Raw genomic sequence first — 17,839 nt, 5'->3', positions numbered from 1 at the left:
GTCCAAATTGTCCCCCATCTAACCATACTAAAAACATTGAGCTAGGACAAACAGGGTCCGAGATATTAACCAAAATGTTCGTCAACTTTTGTATCGTCTCACTTATTTTTATTATGTTACTTATGATTTTTGCACTAAACTTTGGACGCTCATAACTCTTGTTCTACAAGAGATACTGGGATCTCCTTTGGATATGTTATAGTACTCTTTGCTCCCCATACAAGGATACTTTAAACTTGAGGCTACCGCAATATCGTCGTCAACTTATTTTTTGTCTCACTTATTGTTAGAAGGTTACTTTTGATTTTTGAAAATAAACTTTGCAGGCTCGTAACTCTGTTTCTACTGGAGATACGGGGATGTCCTTTGAGTATGTTATAGACCAATTTGTCCTTCATCTAGCCATACCAAGAATTAGGGCTACGACAAACAGTAGTCGAGTAATTAAGCTAATCGTAAACAAACAAACCCCCTCCATAGGAAATACATTAGACTAAATTCTGGAGGCTCGTAACTCTGGTTCTACCAGAGATACGGGGATGTAAATAATGTGACCTTGACACAAATGTTCGGATAATTATAAAAAAAAACTTCGCGGTTTCGAACCTGTGGCCTTCCGGGAGTGAGGCGGATGCGATAACCGCTACACTAAAGATATGTTATTATTTTTAATCGAAAGAACAGGGTCAAGTAATTAAGCAATACGTGAAAAAACAAACCCCTCCATAGAAAATGCATTAGACTATACTTTGCAGGCTCCTAACTCTGTTTCTACTGGAGATACGGGGATGTCCTTTGAGTATGTTATAGTCCAATTTGTCCCCCATCTAACCATACTAAAAACATTGAGCTACGACAAACAGTAGTCGAGTAAATAAGCTAATCGTAAACAAACAAACCCCTCCATAGGAAATGCATTAGACTATACTTTGCAGGCCCATAACTCTGTGTCTACTAGAGATACGGGGATGTCCTTAGGATATGTTATAGTCCAAATTGTCCCCCATCTAACCATACTAAAAAATTTGGGCTACGACAAACAGGGGCCGAGTACTTAAGCAAAACGTAACGAAACAAACCCCCTCCATAGGAAATGCATTAGACTATAGTTTGCAGGCTCGTAACTCTGTTTCTATTGGAGATACGGGGATGTCCTTTGAGTATGTTATAGTCCAATTTGTCCCCCATCTAACCATACTAAAAACATTGAGCTACGACAAACAGGGGCCGAGTAATTAAGCTAAACGTAAACAAACAACCCGTCCATAGAAAATGCATTAGACTATACTTTGCAGGCCCATAACTCTGTGTCTACTAGAGATACGGGGATGTCCTTAGGATATGTTATAGTCCAAATTGTCCCCCATCTAACCATACTAAAAACATTGAGCTAGGACAAACAGGGTCCGAGATATTAAGCAAAATGTTCGTCAACTTTTGTATCGTCTCACTTATTTTTATTATGTTACTTATGATTTTTGCACTAAACTTTGGAGGCTCATAACTCTTGTTCTACAAGAGATACTGGGATCTCCTTTGGATATGTTATAGTACTCTTTGCTCCCCATACAAGGATACTTTAAACTTGAGGCTACCGCAATATCGTCGTCAACTTATTTTTTGTCTCACTTATTGTTAGAAGGTTACTTTTGATTTTTGAAAATAAACTTTGCAGGCTCGTAACTCTGTTTCTACTGGAGATACGGGGATGTCCTTTGAGTATGTTATAGACCAATTTGTCCTTCATCTAGCCATACCAAGAATTAGGGCTACGACAAACAGTAGTCGAGTAATTAAGCTAATCGTAAACAAACAAACCCCCTCCATAGGAAATACATTAGACTAAATTCTGGAGGCTCGTAACTCTGGTTCTACCAGAGATACGGGGATGTAAATAATGTGACCTTGACACAAATGTTCGGATAATTATAAAAAAAAACTTCGCGGTTTCGAACCTGTGGCCTTCCGGGAGTGAGGCGGATGCGATAACCGCTACACTAAAGATATGTTATTATTTTTAATCGAAAGAACAGGGTCAAGTAATTAAGCAATACGTGAAAAAACAAACCCCTCCATAGAAAATGCATTAGACTATACTTTGCAGGCTCCTAACTCTGTTTCTACTGGAGATACGGGGATGTCCTTTGAGTATGTTATAGTCCAATTTGTCCCCCATCTAACCATACTAAAAACATTGAGCTACGACAAACAGTAGTCGAGTAAATAAGCTAATCGTAAACAAACAAACCCCTCCATAGGAAATGCATTAGACTATACTTTGCAGGCCCATAACTCTGTGTCTACTAGAGATACGGGGATGTCCTTAGGATATGTTATAGTCCAAATTGTCCCCCATCTAACCATACTAAAAAATTTGGGCTACGACAAACAGGGGCCGAGTACTTAAGCAAAACGTAACGAAACAAACCCCCTCCATAGGAAATGCATTAGACTATAGTTTGCAGGCTCGTAACTCTGTTTCTATTGGAGATACGGGGATGTCCTTTGAGTATGTTATAGTCCAATTTGTCCCCCATCTAACCATACTAAAAACATTGAGCTACGACAAACAGGGGCCGAGTAATTAAGCTAAACGTAAACAAACAACCCGTCCATAGCAAATGCATTAGACTATACTTTGCAGGCCCATAACTCTGTGTCTACTAGAGATACGGGGATGTCCTTAGGATATGTTATAGTCCAAATTGTCCCCCATCTAACCATACTAAAAACATTGAGCTAGGACAAACAGGGTCCGAGATATTAAGCAAAATGTTCGTCAACTTTTGTATCGTCTCACTTATTTTTATTATGTTACTTATGATTTTTGCACTAAACTTTGGAGGCTCATAACTCTTGTTCTACAAGAGATACTGGGATCTCCTTTGGATATGTTATAGTACTCTTTGCTCCCCATACAAGGATACTTTAAACTTGAGGCTACCGCAATATCGTCGTCAACTTATTTTTTGTCTCACTTATTGTTAGAAGGTTACTTTTGATTTTTGAAAATAAACTTTGCAGGCTCGTAACTCTGTTTCTACTGGAGATACGGGGATGTCCTTTGAGTATGTTATAGACCAATTTGTCCTTCATCTAGCCATACCAAGAATTAGGGCTACGACAAACAGTAGTCGAGTAATTAAGCTAATCGTAAACAAACAAACCCCCTCCATAGGAAATACATTAGACTAAATTCTGGAGGCTCGTAACTCTGGTTCTACCAGAGATACGGGGATGTAAATAATGTGACCTTGACACAAATGTTCGGATAATTATAAAAAAAAACTTCGCGGTTTCGAACCTGTGGCCTTCCGGGAGTGAGGCGGATGCGATAACCGCTACACTAAAGATATGTTATTATTTTTAATCGAAAGAACAGGGTCAAGTAATTAAGCAATACGTGAAAAAACAAACCCCTCCATAGAAAATGCATTAGACTATACTTTGCAGGCTCCTAACTCTGTTTCTACTGGAGATACGGGGATGTCCTTTGAGTATGTTATAGTCCAATTTGTCCCCCATCTAACCATACTAAAAACATTGAGCTACGACAAACAGTAGTCGAGTAATTAAGCTAATCGTAAACAAACAAACCCCTCCATAGGAAATGCATTAGACTATACTTTGCAGGCCCATAACTCTGTGTCTACTAGAGATACGGGGATGTCCTTAGGATATGTTATAGTCCAAATTGTCCCCCATCTAACCATACTAAAAAATTTGGGCTACGACAAACAGGGGCCGAGTACTTAAGCAAAACGTAACGAAACAAACCCCCTCCATAGGAAATGCATTAGACTATAGTTTGCAGGCTCGTAACTCTGTTTCTATTGGAGATACGGGGATGTCCTTTGAGTATGTTATAGTCCAATTTGTCCCCCATCTAACCATACTAAAAACATTGAGCTACGACAAACAGGGGCCGAGTAATTAAGCTAAACGTAAACAAACAACCCGTCCATAGCAAATGCATTAGACTATACTTTGCAGGCCCATAACTCTGTGTCTACTAGAGATACGGGGATGTCCTTAGGATATGTTATAGTCCAAATTGTCCCCCATCTAACCATACTAAAAACATTGAGCTAGGACAAACAGGGTCCGAGATATTAAGCAAAATGTTCGTCAACTTTTGTATCGTCTCACTTATTTTTATTATGTTACTTATGATTTTTGCACTAAACTTTGGACGCTCATAACTCTTGTTCTACAAGCGATACTGGGATCTCCTTTGGATATGTTATAGTACTCTTTGCTCCCCATACAAGGATACTTTAAACTTGAGGCTACCGCAATATCGTCGTCAACTTATTTTTTGTCTCACTTATTGTTAGAAGGTTACTTTTGATTTTTGAAAATAAACTTTGCAGGCTCGTAACTCTGTTTCTACTGGAGATACGGGGATGTCCTTTGAGTATGTTATAGACCAGTTTGTCCTTCATCTAGCCATACCAAGAATTAGGGCTACGACAAACAGTAGTCGAGTAATTAAGCTAATCGTAAACAAACAAACCCCCTCCATAGGAAATACATTAGACTAAATTCTGGAGGCTCGTAACTCTGGTTCTACCAGAGATACGGGGATGTAAATAATGTGACCTTGACACAAATGTTCGGATAATTATAAAAAAAACTTCGCGGTTTCGAACCTGTGGCCTTCCGGGAGTGAGGCGGATGCGATAACCGCTACACTAAAGATATGTTATTATTTTTAATCGAAAGAACAGGGTCAAGTAATTAAGCAATACGTGAAAAAACAAACCCCTCCATAGAAAATGTATTAGACTATACTTTGCAGGCTCCTAACTCTGTTTCTACTGGAGATACGGGGATGTCCTTTGAGTATGTTATAGTCCAATTTGTCCCCCATCTAACCATACTAAAAACATTGAGCTACGACAAACAGTAGTCGAGTAATTAAGCTAATCGTAAACAAACAAACCCCTCCATAGGAAATGCATTAGACTATACTTTGCAGGCCCATAACTCTGTGTCTACTAGAGATACGGGGATGTCCTTAGGATATGTTATAGTCCAAACTGTCCCCCATCTAACCATACTAAAAAATTTGGGCTACGACAAACAGGGGCCGAGTACTTAAGCAAAACGTAACGAAACAAACCCCCTCCATAGGAAATGCATTAGACTATAGTTTGCAGGCTCGTAACTCTGTTTCTATTGGAGATACGGGGATGTCCTTTGAGTATGTTATAGTCCAATTTGTCCCCCATCTAACCATACTAAAAACATTGAGCTACGACAAACAGGGGCCGAGTAATTAAGCTAAACGTAAACAAACAACCCGTCCATAGCAAATGCATTAGACTATACTTTGCAGGCCCATAACTCTGTGTCTACTAGAGATACGGGGATGTCCTTAGGATATGTTATAGTCCAAATTGTCCCCCATCTAACCATACTAAAAACATTGAGCTAGGACAAACAGGGTCCGAGATATTAAGCAAAATGTTCGTCAACTTTTGTATCGTCTCACTTATTTTTATTATGTTACTTATGATTTTTGCACTAAACTTTGGACGCTCATAACTCTTGTTCTACAAGAGATACTGGGATCTCCTTTGGATATGTTATAGTACTCTTTGCTCCCCATACAAGGATACTTTAAACTTGAGGCTACCGCAATATCGTCGTCAACTTATTTTTTGTCTCACTTATTGTTAGAAGGTTACTTTTGATTTTTGAAAATAAACTTTGCAGGCTCGTAACTCTGTTTCTACTGGAGATACGGGGATGTCCTTTGAGTATGTTATAGACCAATTTGTCCTTCATCTAGCCATACCAAGAATTAGGGCTACGACAAACAGTAGTCGAGTAATTAAGCTAACCGTAAACAAACAAACCCCCTCCATAGGAAATACATTAGACTAAATTCTGGAGGCTCGTAACTCTGGTTCTACCAGAGATACGGGGATGTAAATAATGTGACCTTGACACAAATGTTCGGATAATTATAAAAAAAACTTCGCGGTTTCGAACCTGTGGCCTTCCGGGAGTGAGGCGGATGCGATAACCGCTACACTAAAGATATGTTATTATTTTTAATCGAAAGAACAGGGTCAAGTAATTAAGCAATACGTGAAAAAACAAACCCCTCCATAGAAAATGCATTAGACTATACTTTGCAGGCTCCTAACTCTGTTTCTACTGGAGATACGGGGATGTCCTTTGAGTATGTTATAGTCCAATTTGTCCCCCATCTAACCATACTAAAAACATTGAGCTACGACAAACAGTAGTCGAGTAAATAAGCTAATCGTAAACAAACAAACCCCTCCATAGGAAATGCATTAGACTATACTTTGCAGGCCCATAACTCTGTGTCTACTGGAGATACGGGGATGTCCTTAGGATATGTTATAGTCCAAATTGTCCCCCATCTAACCATACTAAAAAATTTGGGCTACGACAAACAGGGGCCGAGTACTTAAGCAAAACGTAACGAAACAAACCCCCTCCATAGGAAATGCATTAGACTATAGTTTGCAGGCTCGTAACTCTGTTTCTATTGGAGATACGGGGATGTCCTTTGAGTATGTTATAGTCCAATTTGTCCCCCATCTAACCATACTAAAAACATTGAGCTACGACAAACAGGGGCCAAGTAATTACGCTAAACGTAAACAAACAACCCGTCCATAGCAAATGCATTAGACTATACTTTGCAGGCCCATAACTCTGTGTCTACTAGAGATACGGGGATGTCCTTAGGATATGTTATAGTCCAAATTGTCCCCCATCTAACCATACTAAAAACATTGAGCTAAGACAAACAGGGTCCGAGATATTAAGCAAAATGTTCGTCAACTTTTGTATCGTCTCACTTATTTTTATTATGTTACTTATGATTTTTGCACTAAACTTTGGAGGCTCATAACTCTTGTTCTACAAGAGATACTGGGATCTCCTTTGGATATGTTATAGTAGAGAGTATAGACGACCGTATACGCCAGTTTCACTGGCGTATAAAATCGTCTGGTGGGGAGGGGGGGGGTTCGTTTCTTCCCCCCTTTTTCTATCTATCTCTTAACTCTCGCTCTAGATGGTACCGTGTCAGAGAGAGAAAATATGGTTGGAGGGGGTTGACGTCACGTATCACGTGATGTTGTTGGCGGGAAATTTGAATTTGTAGGGTTTTTTTATCGTGTATTGGTATGACGTCACGTAATTTATTGGTGTTGAAGGCATTCAGTGTCCATATTGTTATTATTTTGGTGTATCTTTAGGATATTGTATACATTTAGGGGATGATTTATTGGTAATTCTATAGGTTCAGTAGGCCCTTTCTACACACACCCTTCCCGTAATGTTGTTCTTTGTAAGATTTTAAGGTCTCTTCATGTATGTTTATGTTTCTCTTATACTAAAGAACCAGTTTTAATTGAGATAAGGTCTACATTGCAAAATACATTTACAAATTAAGCTATGACGCGGTTCTAGGTGTACTCATCTTTTGTGTATTGGTTATTAAGCGAGTTACATGGTTAGAACAAGAGTACATTTTAATATCATAAACGTTGTATTACGGCAGTTTTTACACAGTTTGGTAGCTGGTAATTAGATAAAATGAACAAATATTATTATAAAACATCATAAAATGGTGATCCTAACAAAAGTATACACGAATATAGCTTGACTGTTTCATATATTTTCTATTTAGCACACATTTTAAGTGATATTTTTACGAAAAAAGAATTACATATTACGTAAGGTTCATCGGAGGAAACACGTGATTTCTTACCAGCCTTGTCAATGACCTTTCTCTCCAGAGTTCGGAATTGAAATGACTCTCTATAGTTTACAAAATCCCCTTTCAGGGCCGACCTCCAAATATAGGTTATATGACATTAAGGGGGAGGAGGAGGTCGAATTTGGTACATAACAAAAGAATTTATCCCCATCTGTTTTTATTTATACGTAAACACTTTCAGACGTGTCTAGATTTTTTGAGATAGGGGGGGGCAGGGCCATTTGATTCCTTGTATTCTTATCAATGGAATTTATTTTTCTTTAAGTGGACCTCCAACCAGGTAGTTTAGGACCTTAAAAGGGGGCTTGGTCGAGCCAGTTGTATTGTTAACAATGGATCTGTATTTAGAGTGATTTATGACTCACACAAACGTGTTAAGACATTCCATGAATCCATCGGCATTTTATTTATACGTAACATCGTTCAGACGGGTCTATGGCCATAAAAAGGGGCGTAAATTGAACAAAGGAATTTATTTGGTCAATTCTTTAATTGGACCACCCATCAGGTGGTTTATTACCTTAAAACGGGCGTGGTTGAACCAGTTGTATTGTTAACAATGGAATTTATTTTCGGATTTATTGCTTTAATTGGTGACTCACTCTACCACCAAACATTTGATTCTAGGTGTTTGCCCCGAAGACATTATTAGGACAAGTCTAAGATGTTTTTGTAGCGTTAGCAGAAACGCAATATATCATTAGACCGAAGCATTGACTATACTATATTTATCAAAATTATCGGCAGCGTAATCAAAAATTTGTGGAAAATGTAAAACGGTAATGAAAGAAACATCATTCACAACGCATTTCGTGTTAGAAGTAAAAAACAACCGAAACGTTTTTGATCAACAACGTTACATTTTTTCGAACCGAAATTGATCATTTGAAATTCCTAAAATCCCATAGGAATACATGTAAAAACTAATAGACCACCGAAACGAAATGAGTTGTTTAGCATACATTTAACCGAGACTAAAAGCGTCTTTTAAAAAACATTTCATATTGTTAAAAACGTGTCGATAAATTTGCACAGCATTTATCAAAATTACTCTATGTTTCACCAAAAACACTTTTGATTTAGCAAAATTTCAGCAATTATTTTCTATTTAAATAAAAATTTATCACCTATTGACCCCGCCCCCCCTCTTCTAGTATAGCAATCTTTTACTATAACAAAGACTAAGCTAATTAAGTATTTCTAGGGAAACGTCAATCAATTCGAGCACGAGACCAAAGTATATGTTTACAATGCCGAATCATTTACATAGTTTCACACTAGAATTTCACTGCTATTTACACTGTTCTAGGGAAAAACACAGATTTTAACTAACACCTTTAGAAAAGACATACGTCCCTATATACTAAAACAGAATATAGCACCAGCGAAAAGTTCAAAGTACAACACAGAGTGTCATTTTAGCTAATGTCAGTGCATGAATCGTGGATTTCTAGCTATAGATGGAAATATTGTACGCAACATTTTTCTAACATATAAAAATGCTTATTTGGGTTTCCTAAATTCCCCAAAGAATTGCATACAAAATTTGAAAAAGTACTGACTTCAGTTAGTCCAACTCACTTTTTTTCTTTAGTTGCCTTAAAATGACGAAACGAGTCATTTGAAAAACAGTTCACATGACTAAAAACGTTGCGATGATTTTCGCAATATTTATCAAAATGATTCGATGAAAAGCATATTTTCATTTATTTCAGAATCATTATTTTCAATACATAACTAGATGGTGTTACAGACTTAAGGAATTTAGTTTTCTATACCTCAAAACTAGCTTTACTCTTATCGTTGCAATTTATTTATTTATTTATTTAATAAGGCTCTAGGGATAGGGTCGTGAAGCCGTCAGGGCTTGGGTACAACCCCCCTCCAGGGCACAAGAGTCTAGATACAATACGAGAGTATATACAAACGGGGAATATTACAAACAGAAACGTACAAATGAACTAACAAAAGAGAGAAATCTTACAAAATGGTTAAATTTAAACATTCAGTTACGTCATTAAAATGTTCCTTAATAATACATTTGAATATCATGAAAAATACTGGTTTTTACACCAGTAGTTACAAAATTTGACGCCTGCCTTGACTAAATTTAATATAACACTGTTATTAGTGGTTAGGGTCGCTTATTCTTGAGATGTTCAGACTTTAGGGTGGTGCTTCCCTCGATTGTTGTCTGATGCTCATAGATTTTTTTTAGTTACATTGGAGTTTATTGTCCTTTCTTTAATTTAACCACCCACTTGGTTTTATGAGGGTTAGGGGGAAGAGGTCGAACTTGATTCATAACAAAAGGATTTATCCCCATCCGTTTTTATTTTTACTTAAACACGTCCCTACGTGATGGCTTTTAGGGGCATGGTCGAACCATTTGTATTGTTATGAATGGAATTTATTTTCGGATTTATTGCTTTGTTATTTGGTGACTCTTCCTACCACGAAACATTTGATTCGAGGAGTTTGCCCCGAAGCCATTATCCTGACAAGTCTCTACACGTTATGTCTTTGCTGCGCTAACCGAAACCATGAAAATATATGAGTATTTTTCCAGAACTATAGGAGACTAATTTCGTTCTTTTTTTTAAAGGAAATAACGCTCTTTTATCATCTTTAACGTAGCAAATAATGTAACAAAGCTATCCTAAATACTCCATTTTACCTTCAATCTGACAGCTAAATCAAAAACTTTCAGTGTTTACAAGTAAACGCTGTATCAATCTAGGATTAATCAAAACATTTGTTAAAGAACAGTACATTTTTTAACCTTTTTTATCGCAAACCATTCAATATATTGTGATTTTCCCGCTCGATGAAGTCTCTTAAGCCTATCTTAAATACTGGTTGGGGGGTTCAACATTGTTAACAAGTTGGGTAGAGTAAAACAGTCCTTGCCAGATATTTACGCCTATACAGAACTTTGACGAGATTAAGAATACTTTGGTAGAAAAATCACGCTCAAATCCTTGCTTTTTCAGTCATTCTCACAAAGTCTCTGATTTTTTAGTGAGGTTAACAGGTTTATTTAATTAGGGTTTACAAATAAACGTTAGAAGACGAAACGTTGTTGTGTGCCGTTTTTATTAATGAATGATAAGAGAAATCCCTTGACTCTATCGTCCCCATGATACGAATGCGTTAACACTTTTAAAATTAAGTGCTTCAAAGTCTTAATCCCTCGTTAGACGGACAGTGACCTTTTTCAGACAAAACCATAATTTTATTTTGGAATACTGGAATTATTTGTCCATATAGGATCAAATTGCTCTGGGTTTAGCTTTCTTTATTTACAAACCTTTCACAATCAATTGTGTCCCTTTTAAAAGGTACAACAGTCTATCGCTACACTAGCCAGTAGCGAAAATTATCATTAATCACAAATTAACCCAATCAATAGCATTTCGGAGTTATACGCCTTTGTTATGCCAGTTTTGTATACACATCGGTGGAGAAAGGTCTTTTGTTCTATTCCTGCGAAAGACGTTTAATGTTTGGACTTGTTTTGAGAATTTCATTCCTTTGATAAACCTTTTCATAACGAATACTAGCTCAATTGGCATTGTCTCTACTATAAAACTTTCGAAATTTAGCCTCTTAAGGAATTAAATATGTTATATTTAAATGCCTAGTTGCTACCTGGTTGATTAAAAATATTTTATTGCCTGTTCCGTAAACACGTTCAGGCAAGGGCTTTAGGAGGTGGTTGACCCGTGCTATTGCATTGTTATGAACGGAATTTATTTTGTGATTCATTGCTTTTTTAATTGTGTAGGCTGACTTCTCTCCTACACAATCATAGTGTGACTCATGACCGTGAGAAACTATCTTGTCATAGGTTAGAAAAGTGTACAAGGGTTTTTATGACCTGTTAGAGAAATTCGGAACGTTATTATTTAACAGACTTGAAGATAACAAAGGATATTTTCACAATATAGAATCACTAGAAACTTTTTACACACCATGTTTTTTATTTATTACCCTTATTTGCGGTGTTTATACCAAAAATCTATTTATAGACCACTCTTTTCTTGACAATTTATTTGACATAAAGCAAATCCAACGTTCTTTTATTATAAAATCGGAAAACTATTAACAGGCGTGTGTCCTAAAATGCATAGTGAGAAAAACATCCGGAGACTGGTAAACAATAAATCAGGCTATTGTTGAACGATTGAATAATGTGGGCGTGTCTATTAAGAAATTTCGTTACGTTAAGGTAGCATTTTTTTTGAAAAGTGTACAAGGGTTTTTATGACCTGTTAGAGAAATTCGGAACGTTATTATTTAACAGACTTGAAGATAAAAAAGGATATTTTCTCATTTGAGAATCTCCAGAAATGCTTTACACACCATGTTTTTTATTTATTGCCCCAATAAAATTGTCGCTTATTTGCAGTGTTTATAACAAAATTCTATTTATAGGCCGCTCTTTTGTTGACAATTTATTTGACATAAAGCAAATCCAACGTTCTTTAGTTATAAAATCGGTAAACTATTAACAAGCGTGTGTCAGAAATGCATTGTGAGAAAGCATCTGGTGACTGATAAGCTATAAATCAGGCTATTGTTAAATTATTGAGGAATGTGGGCGTGTCTAGTCAGAAATTTAGTATAAAAGCGGCTGAGGAAATGATCAAAATACACAGTCGATCTTCAAACACCGAAAGATAAACATGGATCCTGAAACTCTTAGTACAACTTTGAACGAACTGACTATAAATAGACCTTGGCCGTTACGTTTAATATATGAGTTTTATTTCTACCTATGCGCCTATCTGCGAATAGATCCGATGTACGGACCTCAGACTCTACCACAACTCGTAGTACAGGCTGACTTAAATGTCATTCAAGCCTGCCTCGACTTACTCGAATATATGAAAACAGTTGTTCGAACACCAGAGGACTGTACCACCATAGAAGAATTGGAAAACCTAAGAAATCTAATTCCTAGTCCCTTAAGAAATGAATACTCAGATCGCCTAGCGAAACGACAAGAAGAAATTGAGCGTGGTATACGGGAAGAGGAAGCCCAGATCGCCGACTTCAACAACTCGCAATATGACAAAGAGATAGCCACGTTTTTAGCCCGAACGGCCCAAGGACCCCCCATAAAGGAGATACTTTTGAACGATACCTTAGAGAGGGAGAGCGGATCTGAAGAGGCGCTTTCTGACGATGATATCGATGTACAATGGGGAGGAGGAGAAACGGACCAGCCCATACCTATTGACAGCGTACCTTCTTGCGAGATACTAGGTCAAAGTGAGAGATTTTACGAACATTTTAACATGTATGGTAGAGAGGTAGTTCTTAGAATTACTGAAGATCCCGTAGCCCGTGTATGTACCGTAACCAAAAGCGTTCTTAGCAAGTATAGGCCTACAGATTACGTCCAAATTACTTTAAAGAGTGCGGCAAATATTTGTAGGTCCGAACTAGAATTATCTTTTAGACGATTAGATCAAGTCGACCCTAATATTCTTTTTGACCAGCTTAGTGTTATGCTTTATGATGACGAAATGGAAGCATTTTTCCTGGGTCCTGTTAAAATTATTTTTAGCATTGTACGATTGCCTGAGGGCAAGACCCTCTCTACGGCCCGAGGTATTAAACCTTTTAATCTATTCTGTCAAGATAGACGTGGTATTGTACGCATAGTTAATTCTGACAACCTGTGTTTAGCCCGATCGCTTTGTGTGGCTATAAATCATAGAAATTATGCTAATGATACAACCGAAGACAAGACTCTAAAAACTCAATACGAAGCTATATCTAGGGCAAGACCAGGAAATAAAGCGCAAAAAGAAGCTGCTTTAGAACTATGTTATAAGGCAGGAGTAAGGGCTAGTGAGTGTGGAACTGCCGAATCTTTTGATAAGTTCAAAACTCATTTAAGTCAGTATTCGATTTTCGTCTACAAATTCGAAAATAGCGTCCCTGTTTTGATTTTAGGTGAAAACGATCCATATGATACTAGGCCCCGCCTCTTTTTATTGAATGAAAATAACCATTATAACGTTATTACAAAATTAAGGCCACTTTTTAACCACGACCGATTCTGCGAAAAGTGCCTTATCCCTTATTGGCGAATACAGTCCCATAAATGTAATGACTTTTGTTTTAGTTGCATGAGACCCACTATCTGCCAAGGCCCCCAGAAAGCTTGTAGATTTTGTTTACGAAAATTCTTAGGCAATGAATGCTATCAAAGCCACTTAGCATCTTCCAGCAGTAAAAAGCCGCTATGTGAGCGCCTTTTTCACTGTAGAGACTGTTTAAAAATTATTGATTTTTCCCGAAGAACTGAGATGCATACGTGTGATGAGATATATTGCCAGGTCTGCAAGAAATATTTGCCCAGCAACCACTTATGTTTTATTCAAATTATCACAGACAAACCTCTGAAAGTGCCATCCGTTAAAAAGCCTAGACCTAATCAGCCTAACCTTATGTATATTTTCTTTGACGTAGAATGTATACAAACGAAGGTATATCAGGAAGAGTTAGGAGCCTATGAACACCAGGCTATCCTGTTAGTCAGTATAACCGTTTGCGAAAATTGTATAGACAAGACATCCCTAGACTTTAGTTGCACCATGTGCGGGCAATTCGGACCTCGTAAACAACATTTCTCGGGTGGGATTCCTATATCTCTATTTCTAGATTATTTAATGCAATTGCATGCCGTTAAGAACGTCATTATACTGTCTCACTATGGCAGTAATTATGATAATCAACTACTAATTCGAGAAATCATTAATAGGGATGAAAAATTCGTTCCGTCTTTGAAAATTAACGGAACTCGAATTTTAGAAATGAAATTGTTTAACTTGTTATTTCTGGATTCTTATAATTTCATTCCTGTAGCCTTGGCAAAGTTTCCCGCTACTTTTGGCATATCAGACGCCGCTAAAGGGTATTTTCCACATTTTTTATTCAATGTAATAGAACATAAATTTGATGTAGATAGACAGGATGAAACCAATTATGTTATAGAAAGTAGTCTACCCCCTATCGAAGCTTATGGCTGTCAATATTTTACAAGGAAAAATTTAGATGTCTTCTTAAAATGGCATAGCTCCGAAGATAGTAAAGGTAAAGGTTTCGACTTCGTGAAGGAACTCAATTATTATTGTGAGAACGACACGGTTTTACTATTCCTTGGATGTTTAACGTTTCGTACATTACTCTTTAAAGTAACGGGTGTAGATCCATTTAATTGCGGCGCAATTACTCTTCCTGGCGTTTGCTCTTACGTATTTCGCAGGAATTATCTTAAACCCGATACTATAGGCATCATACCCGCTAATTGTTATAGACTTAGCGAAAATCAGTCGATAGGGGCTATAGAATGGTTAGAGTGGACCGCCAACAAAAGAAATATATCAATCCAATCATCCTTTAGAGGTAAAGAAACCAGAATACAAAAACTCAAAGTAGACGGATTTTGTGAAATCAACAAGGAAATATTCGAGTGCTGGGGGTGTTTTTATCATGGGTGTAAAATACACTTTCCCTTAAACAGAAACAAGGCTTTGCACGGAGACCCTGCACAGACTTTGAATTCCAGATATTTTAGAAGCATGCTCATGTTAGCCAAATTAGAATCCCTCAATTATAAAGTGAATGTCAAGTGGGAATGTGACTGGCAGAAGGAAAAATTAAATAAGCCCGAAATAATAGAGTTTTTAAACCATAATGATATTATGCCTAAAATAGTGAAAAGATTAGACCCCCGTGATGCATTCTTCGGGGGGAGATGTTGCGCAACAAAACTATACCATAAAACAACAGGATCGGAGCGTATTCACTACGTGGATTTCACAAGTCTATACCCATTCATTAATAAAACCACCAAGATACCTATAGGACATCCTGAAATCATATTAGATAACTTTCCTGACATATTTTCGTTTGATGGTCTTCTTAAGTGTGACATATTACCGGCCCAAAACCTAATTCATCCCGTTCTGCCTGCTCGTATTAACGGAAAATTAACATTTCCACTATGTTACACATGTTGTAAAACCCAATTTCAGGGTGATTGCGAACATACTACAGAACAAAGAGAATTGAGAGGCACATGGGTAGTCGACGAGTTACGTCATGCAGTAGAGAATGGTTACACAATCACACGAATGTACGAGGCTTGGTCATACAAAGTGACACAGTACGACCCCAAAACAGAACAGGGAGGACTGTTTAAAGATTATGTTAATACCTTTTTAGAATACAAAACCCTAGCTAGCGGCTTTCCAGCAGATTGCCAGACTCAAGAAGATAAGGAGAACTATGTCAAAAACTTCAAAGCCGAAGAGGGTGTAGAACTGGATATCACTAAAGTAGAGAAAAATGAAGGTCTCAGATGCCTTAGCAAACTTATGCTCAACTCTTTTTGGGGTAAATTTGGCCAAAAAACAAGGCACACCTCTACAGAACTAATCAAAGATGCCAACAAATTGTACGGATTAATATTAAATCCAGACTTGGAGGTTAAAAGTTTACTAACAATCAACGAAAACACCGTATTAGTAAAGTACGAACACATTCTAGAAAACGAGATTGTGCACAAACACACAAACGTAGTTATCGCTTGTTATACAACATCTATGGCGCGATTACATTTACTAAAACATCTTGAAAAGGTCGGTGACCTTTGTTTTTATTATGACACGGATAGTTTAGTGTACCTCTCGCCAGACGGCGCTCATTTGCTACCCACAGGCGATTATTTGGGGCAACTTAAAAATGAATTAGAATCCTATGGACAAGACGCTTATATTTGTGAATGGGGGAGTGCTGGACCAAAGAACTATTCCATGGACATTCTCGACCCTAAAACCGGCACTAAAACTAACATTATCAAAGTTAAAGGATTTTATTTAAACGCCTCTACAGAAAATTATATAAATTTTGAAACAATGAAGAACCTACTAGGCGTAAACAATGAAGGTGAACCTCTACTGAACTCGGTTCAAGTCCCTATAGGCCCACAAATCAGACGTCTTCCCGATCACACACTGATCACGATCAACCAGACCAAAACATATCAGGTCGTAGTGGATAAAGTTAGAATACTTCCTGATTATAAAACAGCCCCATACGGTTATATTAATTAGAATCTTTGACATTTTCGACATCAGTTACTCGTATATATTCTAGATACCCAGTATCAGTATTTTAATTAGTATTTCAAGTATTATTTATAGTAATATTAACGTATTTCAACATGTAACAATATTTTAACGAATACGCAGTGTTTTTGGTAATATTTTTGCATTTAATAAGCTGTTTTTAATTAATATATATTAGCACTTTAGTCAATAAGTATTGAATTTATATTGTTTTGTATAATTGTAATTTTTATTTTTTGATGATAATTGTAGTAATTTTTTAAGTAATATTTCCATATTTTTATCCGTAATCGTATATCAGTATTTTAGCGTGTATAGCGCGTCAGAAAAAATATATTTTTTCGTCAATCCTATGAACATTTTAGTTTAATAACTAGCCTAATATTTGTACTAAAATCGTATAATAACCATTGTAGCTTTTAAATCATATTAAAACGTAGTATTGTTATATTCTCCATGAAGGTACATGGGTATATATGTATTTAATAATCTCGCATGCAGTAATATTGTTCTATTTTCTATGATGGTAAATGTCTATGTGCTTAATCATCTTGTACTACGATTTTTTTTTGAAGTAGTATTAATTTTGCATTTTATTGAATTTGTTTGTTATCAAAACCATTGTAATTCGTATTGTCTAATGATGTTCTTTAGTTATGATTGCGCATTTTAACTGTATATCAATATTTTAGCGCGTATGAAAATATATATTTTTCAGTCAGTCCTATGAGGATTTTTAATTTAATAACTAGTATTGTGCTTACTTACCATGTATTCTATGTAATTCGTATTTTCAGTATGTTTTTTCAGTAATATTTCGCATTTTTACTCAAGTAATCGTACTTATTCTATAAATTCGTATTAAAACTAATGTGAATCAAATTTTATTTATGATGCTTTATCAGTACTTCTTCATTTT

At 36.7% G+C, this 17,839-nt stretch overlaps 1 protein-coding gene across 1 annotated transcript; it reads left to right on the top strand.

The window, feature by feature from the left end:
• Positions 1-12,418: 12,418 nt before the first annotated feature.
• LOC149596694 (uncharacterized) lies at positions 12,419-16,918 on the top strand. The gene is made up of 2 exons (XM_089861349.1): positions 12,419-13,048; positions 16,016-16,918. The coding sequence occupies exons 1-2, from the start codon at positions 12,460-12,462 to the stop codon at positions 16,903-16,905; spliced, it is 1,479 nt and encodes a 492-aa protein (XP_089717475.1). The 5' UTR covers positions 12,419-12,459; the 3' UTR covers positions 16,906-16,918.
• The last annotated feature ends 921 nt before the right edge of the window (positions 16,919-17,839 follow it).

The sequence above is a fragment of the Phalangium opilio genome, unplaced genomic scaffold (assembly GCF_054372755.1).
Source record: "Phalangium opilio isolate 3A_F unplaced genomic scaffold, DU_Popi_V2 ptg000390l_1, whole genome shotgun sequence".
Taxonomy (NCBI): domain Eukaryota; kingdom Metazoa; phylum Arthropoda; class Arachnida; order Opiliones; family Phalangiidae; genus Phalangium; species Phalangium opilio.
This window is presented reverse-complemented; position numbering and strand designations above follow the sequence as displayed.

Coding starts and splice junctions, on each gene's coding strand:
- LOC149596694 (XM_089861349.1), top strand. CDS start 12,460: ATGGATCCTGAAACTCTTAGTACAACTTTGAACGAACTGACTATAAAT. Junction 13,049..16,015: donor TTGCGAGATACTAGGTCAAA/GTGAGAGATTTT, acceptor ATACCTTTTTAG/AATACAAAACCCTAGCTAGC.